The 10,062-nt window shown below is 52.4% G+C and overlaps 1 protein-coding gene across 2 annotated transcripts; it reads left to right on the plus strand.

Moving 5' to 3' along the window:
- The first annotated feature begins 2,474 nt into the window (after positions 1-2,474).
- S100A12 (S100 calcium binding protein A12) lies at positions 2,475-4,701 on the plus strand. 2 transcript variants are annotated; one of them, XM_059414210.1, is made up of 4 exons: positions 2,528-2,566; positions 2,662-2,764; positions 3,112-3,258; positions 4,445-4,701. In XM_059414210.1, exons 3-4 carry the CDS (start codon positions 3,121-3,123, stop codon positions 4,583-4,585), a joined length of 279 nt encoding a protein of 92 aa, XP_059270193.1. In that variant the 5' UTR covers positions 2,528-2,566; positions 2,662-2,764; positions 3,112-3,120; the 3' UTR covers positions 4,586-4,701. The 2 variants fall into 2 exon arrangements, with proteins under 2 accessions (XP_059270192.1, XP_059270193.1); XM_059414209.1 differs by lacking the exon at positions 2,662-2,764 and having other exon boundaries at positions 2,475-2,566.
- Positions 4,702-10,062: the final 5,361 nt, after the last annotated feature.

The following is a 10,062-nucleotide window of genomic DNA, read 5'->3' on the forward strand; positions in this document are numbered from 1 at the left end:
GAAGAGCTGCTTCCCTGGGTTGTGAGGGGTGGCAGGTTATGTACCCTGCCACTGAGGGGAAGGGAGGTCTCAACGGAGTTTTCATATGCTAAAGATGCCTACAAAGTGCCAGGATGTCCCAGGCCTACTGGAGGCCTTGCCCTTGGTGCTGGATCAATGTTGTCTTTAGACCAGCCATTAACATTAAGATAGTTGGGAGACTTTTTGGTGGGGTGTCCCAATCCTGCTATCAATGTCTTTGTTAGTGAGATTTAGGACATTTGTAAGCCAAGGGAGACTCCCGTCTAGCAGGATTGTGAGCTCTGCAAGTTAACTATTTGCTTATTGTTCATGGCAGTCAGGGCTGCCTGAGGGATGCTACACAGATGACAGAGGGGGAGTGGATGGAGAGGGGCGCGCAAGGCGCCAGCTTTTGCTTTGTCTTCAGCCAGCCACGTGCTCCCTCATCACTATCCACAGCCAACTCTGAATAGAACAGTTTCTATGTTTTCCATTCTCCTCGATTGCGCCTTCCTGCCCAGTCCTGGCCTGGAGGACTTCCGGTGGTGTGGGGGACACAGGACCAGCCCAGGTGGTGGCCAGGAGGCCGTCAGTCTCAGGCACAGTTCTGGGGGCCCCTGGAACTGAGGCCAGCAGTGGGACACCATGGAGCCAGAGGAAACATCCCAGAAGCTTGGCCTTTCTCCTTGGGGCTAATCCTACCTTTTCCTTAGGGTTGGGTTGGGGGAAAAGGGAGAAAGAAACGTGCCAGGTGCCGGATGTGCGTCGACTCCCTTGTTTTTCCCGAGACTTTGCTGGTGGCACGGATCTGGGGCCCCTGCTTGGGTGGGTGAGGTGTCTTCCTTGGATGGGAGACTGGTGTCTAGGCTCTTCTACCATGGTCGCGGTCAGGTCTCTTTCCCTTTCCGGAAGCCCCAGTGGCCAGTGGCCAGGCCCCCAGAAGGCTGGGCTGCCCGGAGTGATCCACATCCAAGTCAAGGAGGTAAGGTTGTAGGGAAAACAAGTGTAAAGATCACTTTTTACTCTTTTCAAGCACATTCTTACATATTCTCCCAATTCAGCCTCATAACAACTCTGAGAACTAAGGGACAGCAAGATGACAACACAAATGAAGAAACAGGTTCACAGATGTCAAGGGCTTGCCCAAGGGCACAGAGCTATTCCCGAACACCCTTCCACAGCTGCCCACTGTGGCCACCAAAGCAGCCCATCCCAGAGTGGGATCTGGGTCTCTAATCTTGGGCTAATTGGCCCTTGGCAACTCCCCCACCCCTCTGGACCCTTCAGCCCCCCCTCCCTGCCCTGGCCCATTGGTGGTGAACTCCCTGTGCTATTATTGAGGAAGGTGTCGGCACCCACTTTGTTCTGAATTTCGGGAAGGCAGCCCCAGAACTTGTGCTCTCTGTGTTTGAGTCAAGTACGGCACTCCCCACATAGTGATTGGGGTGTAGGGGTACGTGGAGGGAAGAATTCTTGAAAAAGCTAGTCAAGACTTGACTGTATTAGGCAAAAAACTGGAAGGGAAATCAGAGTCTTATAGAAGAGTGTCTAAATCTGCCCCAAATTATAATTTTTACAAAAAGTATGAGCATGTTTTATATTTTGATAACCAAAAAACCCCAAAACAAAACAAAAACAAAAAAATAAACCCCAAACAAACCCTATTCTGATTTAGGGAAAACACGACATCAATGACAAATGTTTTGAAAGCAGACAAATTTGGGTTTGATACCTTACTCCTCCAAACTCATTTTCTTCATCCGTGTAATGGGCTCTCGTCCCACAGCACTGTTCAGAGGATCAAGTGACGGTTTGTATGAAGCAGTGTCTGGAGAGCCCAGTATGGACTCACTTTTCAAAACACAGAGACTCAAGTTTTTAGAACAGTTTTTGATTTATGGAAGAGTGGGATAAGACACTGTAGACAGTTCCTAAATACCTGTACACAGTCAGTCTCCCCATGATTAACATCTCATATTTATATGATGCATTTGTTACAAGTGATGAACCTTTCTTGATACCTTATTACTAACTGAGTGCCCTTTCCCTGTTCCGGGAGTGCACGTCCACTTTGATGGTTTTTATTATCATTATTGTTTTTGTTGTAATAGACACTCAGCAAACGTCTCTCCCCAGTCCTTCCCTTTCCCGGTATGTGCCATCCAGACAGCAAAACCTGTTCCTAGGATTCCTGTTACTAGGATTTCCCAGTAAAAGGCCACAGTTTAACACAGGGGACAGAGGTAAACCTGAAGGCGGGGTCCCGTCCCAGAGCTGAGGGCCCTTTGGGCGGGGTGGTGAGATTGGGGGTCTGTGTCAGGCTGAGCAGGGGTGGGTGGCGTGTGCCATGGGAGCCATCTGGAGGGCTCATGTTCCAGTCAAAGCCACAGGTTTGGAGCTTCCGTTGAGCAACAAAGCATTGTCTAGCAATTGCAAGATGAATCAGAGAGATTTCTTCACTCCATGTTGAAGGTGAAGCCTGCGGTGCCTTATAAAAGCCTCCGGGCCCTGTACTCCTCACCAGCACTGACTGCTTGCTGCACTGCCACTCTCCAGCACGCTGAAGGTGAGTGTCCTGTCCCTGGCTATGGGGGGTTCATAGGGCCGTGACTGCAGGTGGCGACCGCAGGCTGTTGGAAGTCACAACGTTCTGCTTGCCAGAGCTCCTCCGGACTGACGGCATTTTGGCCTCAAGGAGACCAGTCCTTGGTGCACCAGGTAGAGCCAGGCTCAGGACCTGGGGTTGTGAAGGTGGAAGAGGCTGGTAAGCATCCGCAGGAGACCTGGGGCTGAAGTGCTGTCATCTGGGGAGAGGGAAGAGCCTGGCCAGCCCCCAAACCCTTCCTGCGTGTGCTTGAGTGAACAGCACCTTGAGTGACACTCCCTAGGAGACAGGGGGACACGGGACACTGTGGCCATGGGGGCTGATTCTTTTAGACTTTAAACTGAAGTCTAACTACAAATGAAAAATTCACAGCAGATCAAAGGGTGCAGAGAGAACACCAAGCAGAGGCGGGGGAGTCATCCCTCGTCTGAACCGGAACAAGAGGAGAGAGGGGACTGGGGGCAGGTGGGATTGGACCCGCCCTGGAACTCCCGTGTCTTCTGAAGGTTGAGAAGATGACTAAGCTGGAGGACCACATGGAGGGGATCATCAACGTGTTCCACCAGTTCTCAGTCCGGACGGGCCACTCTGACAAGCTTTCCAAGCGTGAGATGAAGCAGCTGATCACAAGAGAACTTCCAAATGCCCTCAAGGTAGGTGATGTCCCTCGCACTCAAACTCACTCGTTGAAGGCCTGGGCTGGGGTTGGCCTGAGGGCGCTCTCCTGAGCTGTGGGACTGTGTGTTTGTGTGTGTGTGTGCGCGTGCGTGCACGCGTGCACGCGTGTGCACCTTCTTCTCTCCAGAACTCACTCTGTCACCTCAGGCTCTCTTCACCTCTCCCTCTGGGATGGCTCACTCACCTGGGGGGACTGGTGAGCTGCAGGGACCCGGCCGAGACCCGTGTGGCTCGAGGGTTAGCTCATGACAGCTGCGTCCCTCCCTTTCTGTTTTGTCACGTTGGGTTTTCCAGCGCAGTTTTGGCGAATGAGTTAATCATCCCTGGGCCTCCCTGAGCCCAGCTCTGAGGGGCAAGAGGCCTGGAGAAAGGGGAGGAAGAATCTGAGCTCCCTGTGAAGGAGCAGGAGGCTGGCTGAGGACAAAGCAAAAGCTGGCGCCTTGCACCCCCCCTTCACCCGCTCCCCTCCATATGTGCAGCATTCCTCAGGCACCCCCGACTGCCATAAAACGATAAATAGTTAACTTGCTGAGATCACAATCCTGTAAGACAGGAGTCTCCCCTGGTTTGCAAATGTCCTTGAGATTTACAACAAAGAAGTTACCTTATCAATAGCCCTAATGTCACCCTCCCCTCCATAAAACACCCAAGGAGGCAGAGGTAGAAGGAAAAGTAAATAAAGTTAAATTTCTTCTAAACTTAAATCTCATTAACAAGGATGCTTGATAGCAGGAATGTAACATTCCACCAGGAGACTCCCAATTGTCTTGATAGTAACCAGGCCTTCAATATCCTGATAGTGCTCCCCCCCCCCCCCCCCCATGCGTGGGCTAACTGGCCAGTTCTGCTTCTGTAAGATTGCTTTGTCTGCTTTCCCGCGGGGTCCCCTGACCCAATTCACTGACGCCAAGTATGCCTGTTCAAACTGTCAATCAATCAGCTCAGCCCCACCCGAAACTTGTTTGTACCCGTCTATAAAAACCCTGCACCAACCCAGCTCTGGACCTCTCGGCGTTATCGGCAACGAGCGGCGCAGAGGTCCAGTTTCGAACCTGCAATAAACGACCCTTGCTGATTGGCTTTGACTCACGTCTCTGGTGGTCTTTTAAGGTGGGGGTAATACTCAATTGGCATTTCACCTGTCTCTCATGCCCCTTCTAGAACACCAAAGATCAAGCTACCATCGACCAGACATTCCAAGAGCTGGATGCTGATAAAGATGGAGAGGTCAGCTTCCCCGAATTCGTATCCCTCCTGGCCCGTGTGCTAATTACTGCCCACGAGGATATCCACAAGGAATAGGAAGCTCTCAGGGGCTTTTCTCTGGCAGAGTCCCCAAGAAAACCGTTCCTTGTAGTCACTGCAGCCCAGCCCTGCACGTGGAAAGGGAGAGTTAATAAACGTATTCTCAAAAAGTTTTCAGTAGTGTGCACTTTCTTTCTACGTCCGCGGTCCCCAAACTGGAGGATACCTCACCTCCGAGAGTCTGACAGACCTCGTTTAGAGCCTTGGGAAGCCCTGTCTGTTTGTTCGTTTATTCACCAGCTATTAAACGTCCACTGTTTGGCTCCTTCTTTCGTTTGTTCAACAAATATTCCCTGAATGTCTGTGATAGCCAGAGACCGAAGACAAAACCCTGTCCAGCTGGGGAGGAGAGCAGACAAACAAGCAGACAGACGGACAGACAGACAAACAAATAGACAAATAAAAGCACATCCTATGAGTGGGGGAGACAGTGGTAAGTGGTATGAAGTAAGCTAAAGGAGGAAGGAGAGAGGCAGAGGAAGGGACAGAGGGAGAGAATCTCAAGCAGACCCCTTCCCCCTGTCCGTGCTCAGTTCAGAGCCCAATGCAGGGCTCGATCTCACGACCCAGAGATCACAACCCAGAGATCATGAGATTAAGAGTCAGACGCTTAACTGACTGAGCCACCCAGGCACCCCAGAAGTATAGAGGTTATTATTGAGATATTTTGCATTCTTTCCCTTTTTTCTAAGACTCTGAAATCCAGCCTCATGCTGACAGTCACTGTTCACAAGGCCAGTGATCACGTGTAGCTCACGGCGATCACCCTGGAAATGCAGCCCCAGCCCATTTGAGGGATGAGGGGGCCAGACTAGGGGGGCGGAAGTGCTGGTGTTAAAGCATACTCAGGCTCTGCATACACTTGAAGGTGGCAATGAGAAGTCAAGGGTCACTCCGAAGATGTTTCCCTGAGATGGGGTTGGATGTTGCGGATGCAGAGACAAGAGACAAAGTCCTTGCCAGCTGAAAACCCAAGCAGCAGAAATCCCCACACATTGTTGTATTTGTTTTGGCATAAGGAAGCAGAGGGGGCTGGGGAACAGGAGAGTGGCCTGGGCTTGGGTGTTGGGGTCAGTGAGGTATCCTGGAGGAGTAGACCCCTGGACATGAAATTTGGGGTAGAACTTTGAAAGGGGGAAAATGATACAGAATTTCCATGAATTTCTTTGATTCTTTCAAGGGTGTGGGTGGGGGGCAGGAAGGCGTTGGGAGTGACAAGGGACGTGGGAGCAGGGAGATGGGGGTTAGCTCCACCCAGCATGCGGCCTGGTGAGGGAGCCCTTCACCGGCCAGCCTCCCTCCTTCCTGTGGTCTGGGCCAGGTTCTTTGTTCAATACCCTAGAACGGTGCAGCTCTCCCTCTGTATTCTCTCCTGCTGTCACTCGGCATCTCCTCACGGGATTGCGTAACGTCGGTCTCCTCCGTGGGGCAGGTGCTGTTTCACTATGCCTGGCACATGACGGGGTTTCGTGAACCTCTCTTACATGGGTGAACGTACGGACACCAGTGTGGCTGTCGGTAGGATTCTGTCCTACCAGAGACTGTAGAGGACCCTGAGGGCAGCGATTGTGTCCTTGAGGGACAGGGTCAATGCCTCCTAGTGAGAAGTGCATTCATCTGAGTCAGTAGAAGTCCCTGGGGGCGTCCCTGTCTTCAGCCCCTTCTGGGGCTGAGTTCAGTCTGCGAAGGTGGGTGTCCCTTTGAGGTCACACTCCGTGCAGCTGGTGTCAGAGCACTGAACTGTTATGGGCAAACATGCTGGTGCTTGGAGGTAGGGCCTCCCAGGGGTTAGGGTTAGATCAGGTCGTGAGGCTGGGGCCCTCCGAATGAGATTAGTGCCCTTATAAGAAGAAGACAGGGAGAGAGAGAGAGAGAGAGAGAGAGAGAGAGAGAGAGAGAGTTGGCCTTCTCTCCAGGAGCATACAGAGCAGAAGGTGCTGTGTTCAAGGCAGGAGGACAGGTCTCACCATGACCTGACCACACTGACACCCTGCTCTCACACTTCCAGTCCCGAGAATCATGAGAAGTATGTGTGTACTGTTAAAGCCCCCAGTCTCTGACTTTTCACGCCAGCAGCTGAGCAGCCTGGGAAGCTGCAGAAGCAGCCCCAGGATCCAGCCCGGGGCTCTGGGCGATCTTCCCGCGGCTGCTCCCTCTGGCTTGTCTGCAGCAAGAAGATTAGGTAATTTTCTGGAGCCCAGGAATGACAGCTAAGAAGGGGATCTTTGTATTGGGGAAGGGGTGGGTCTGTCGTTCTGTTTATTCTTTGCTGAGGGAAGCTGGGATTGAGCACGGAATCCAGGGAGTGACCGGTCCTGACCACTGAGGCCTGGGGTTGGAGGTTTGGTGGGCTGCCTGCCACATCTGTGGGATGTGGATCTGAGGAAAAGCTGAGGCAGGAGGAAAGTGTGGTAGGCTGAGATGAGGTGAAGTTGGATTGGCAGAAGAGGAAGGAATTTAGAACCCAGAGAAGGGGATCTTGGAATGGCCCCAGCCTAGATGATGACAGGGAAAGAGTCAGGAAAGCCCTCACTTGCTGGGTGACCCCAGTAGGTGAAGCACTTTGCCTCTCTGGACTTCTGTTCTCATTTCTGAAGAATCCAAAAGAATTAAAGAAATTCATTTTGAAGATTTTAGACTAGGTGAACACTCAGGTGTCACCCAGAGTTAACATTCCAGATGTTTTGATGGGAGAGGGGAGAGCTTCGGGTGGGATCTAGAAGCATTGGAAGGAAGTGTGTTCTTGCACATAAAAGGGTGGCGGTCGAGAGTACGAGGGTTAGGGTTAGTTTCACCACTTACTTACCATGAGACCTCGAATGAGTCACTCAAAATCTCCAAGTCCCAGTTTTCCATCAGTAAAGTGAAGATAACCATGGTCCCTCTCTTCCAGAGTTGGTGTGAGGACCAGACAACCTAACAGAACAGGGGAAGCACTCAGCACAGCTCCTGATACCATGCAAGCCCTCAACAGCCAGCAGCGGTCACTGCAAGACACTGACTTGTCTAGGAAGTCATGGCTGTCACTGGTCAGCTGCTTGCTGCTGCAAGCCCAGCAGTGAAGGGTATTTTAAACCCAAGCAAAGATGAGGGTAATTTTAGGATAGAGTTGGATAAAGTTGACCGGGGCTGGACAGGGAACCAAGGGCAGCTGAGTTCTGTCTTTCCCTAAAGGTCTTGAAATGGTTGGACCAGGACCAGGCTGCTGTTGCCCAGACCAGAGCTCTCACAGGTCTGTGACCAGTTCTGAGATACGGAGTCCTGTCAGAATGTGCTGGAAAACAACCAACCACTGGGAACAAACCCAGTGTATTTGCTGTTGTGAAAACACTCACCAGCCATGATTTAGTTTCAAAAGAGCCAACTGAACCACTTATTGAACTTACATCCTATTTAGAGAAATGTTAAGGCCCCCAAACTTGGTAAAAGTTCATCAGCCAGAGGTACCTGAGGGCAAGGGAAGGCCCCCAACCTGGATTCCAATGTGCCTGGTTAGACTCCCAGAGCCACTGCTTCTTGGCTCTGTGAGTTTGAGCAAGTGGCCTCCCTTGTTTGAACCTCAGTCTTTCTACCTGGAAAGTGCTGTTTGGGCCAGACAAAACTAGAGACTTGTCCCCAGATGACGGCTGGCATCGTGAATCAAGCGGTCGGATCCAAGGACCACAGGTCTGAACCACAGGACCTGAGACCGGACCTATTCTCTGCAGCATCTTGTCATCAACCTCCTGCCCTCCACTCTTGGTTCTGGTCTCAGAACCACTCAGAAGTGGCCATTCTGGAATGTTCCCTAGTTTCCTTGTGAACTTTTGGAGTTTTTCGATTCTGCACCTGCTGTGCTGTTGTCCTCTTTTCCTGAAGTGGCCTCTTGTCTCTTTAAGGCATCTACCCTGTTTTAGGCGCCAGATCACTGGGATCCAGATCCCATGCTTGCCCACCAAGGCCCAACCCAGTCGTTGCATCCACCGGGGAGCTCACCCCCTCAGATCCCTCAGATCCAGTAGATTCCTGGAACGCTGGGCTCGCCTGCCCATTGGGGTAGTGCTATGAGCAGCGGCGTATTATTCAGTAAGGGACACCAATTCCATCGTCTTGGGTGCAACACCTACCCCTTCAGAGAGACATCTCAGGAGGGCTGCTGGCCACTGCAAGCCAAGCCAGGCCAAGCCAACGTGCATATCAGGACTTTGCAAGTCAGGAAAGCACATGCACTCAAGGAGGTGGCTACCGGGAGCCCAGGGCAAAAGTGACTAGGACTCCATGTTTTAGTTTGGCCAATATAAAAAGTCATCTAAGTCAAAAGGAAGTGAACTCGACTCTGCTTCTCTGATTTCTCTGATTAGGTAACATAGCGCTGGGCACACAGTAGCTCAACTCTTGCCCTTTCAAAACTCACCTTGGCATTAATCCGCAGGTGCTTACCCTCGCCCTCTTTCTCTCTCCGACTGCACCCATGCCAAGGACACAGGCAGAAGGTGGGTCCTCCGAGCTCCCCAGGACACCTGTGGTTATCCCGTCTTGGCTTTTCTTTGGTCCACACCATCATATTGAAAATATCTACTTGGGTGTTGCCCTGTTAGGCTGAGGGCTCCTGGAGGGCAGGGACCTAACACTGTGTTTGATCTGAAGACCCAGGCTCAGTGCCACAGCCTCCTAGTGCCACTCCCCACACTTCTACTCTGGACTCCGACCCTCCTCCGCACAGCAGCCCAACAGCCTCCAGACCAAGTCCACTGTCACTTAGCAGAATAAAGCCCGTCAGAAGTTCTCCAAGCCTGACTCTCGGGCCTCGTTCCCCTTGCTGCTTCCCTGGGGAGGCCCTGGCTGCTTCCGTGCCCAACACCGCATCCATCTCCCTCTTCGATTTTCTTTGTGCAGCTCATCACCTCTGAAACCACCGACTCTTTATTCCTCGGTTTGCTTACTGTCTGACTCTCCTCTAGACGTGGACTCAAGCGAGCAGGCCTGGCCAGCGCCCGGGGTGATGTCCCCACGCAGCTGCTCCTCAAGGTCCAGCCGCTGGATCCATGCGTGACGGAGCGGTGTTGGTGTCGTGGGACCGACTTGGTGTTTTCTAACAGAGCGCCTGGTCCAGAAAGCAGTGAGCCGCTCCTGGCGGCTGTGGAGAGGGTGGGCCCGGCACAGAGGGTGCTGGCAATGGGGGGACTCCCCTCTCCCCGACCTCAGCAACATTTGAAGGTAGTTGTCATGACCTCTCTTGCTTCTCTTTTCCAGGCTCAAGGGCTGCAGGCCTTCCTCTTTCCCCTTATGATTTCTCTAGGTGCTGTCGAGGCTGCACATGTTCTGCTTTGGGGGGGTCATGCCGGGCTAGATCGGACCCCGAGTTACTTCTCAAAGGCATTGCCCTACCCACTTGGCTCCTTGGTCTCAGCCCCGAGACCAGGAGGGCAGAAAGCAGATAAGAGGAGAAGACTCAGAGCGAGAATGTAGACCGACGGAGGGAGGCGTGTGGGGCA

The sequence above is a fragment of the Mustela nigripes genome, chromosome 10 (genome assembly GCF_022355385.1).
Source record: "Mustela nigripes isolate SB6536 chromosome 10, MUSNIG.SB6536, whole genome shotgun sequence".
In the NCBI taxonomy this organism is placed as follows: Eukaryota; Metazoa; Chordata; class Mammalia; order Carnivora; family Mustelidae; genus Mustela; species Mustela nigripes.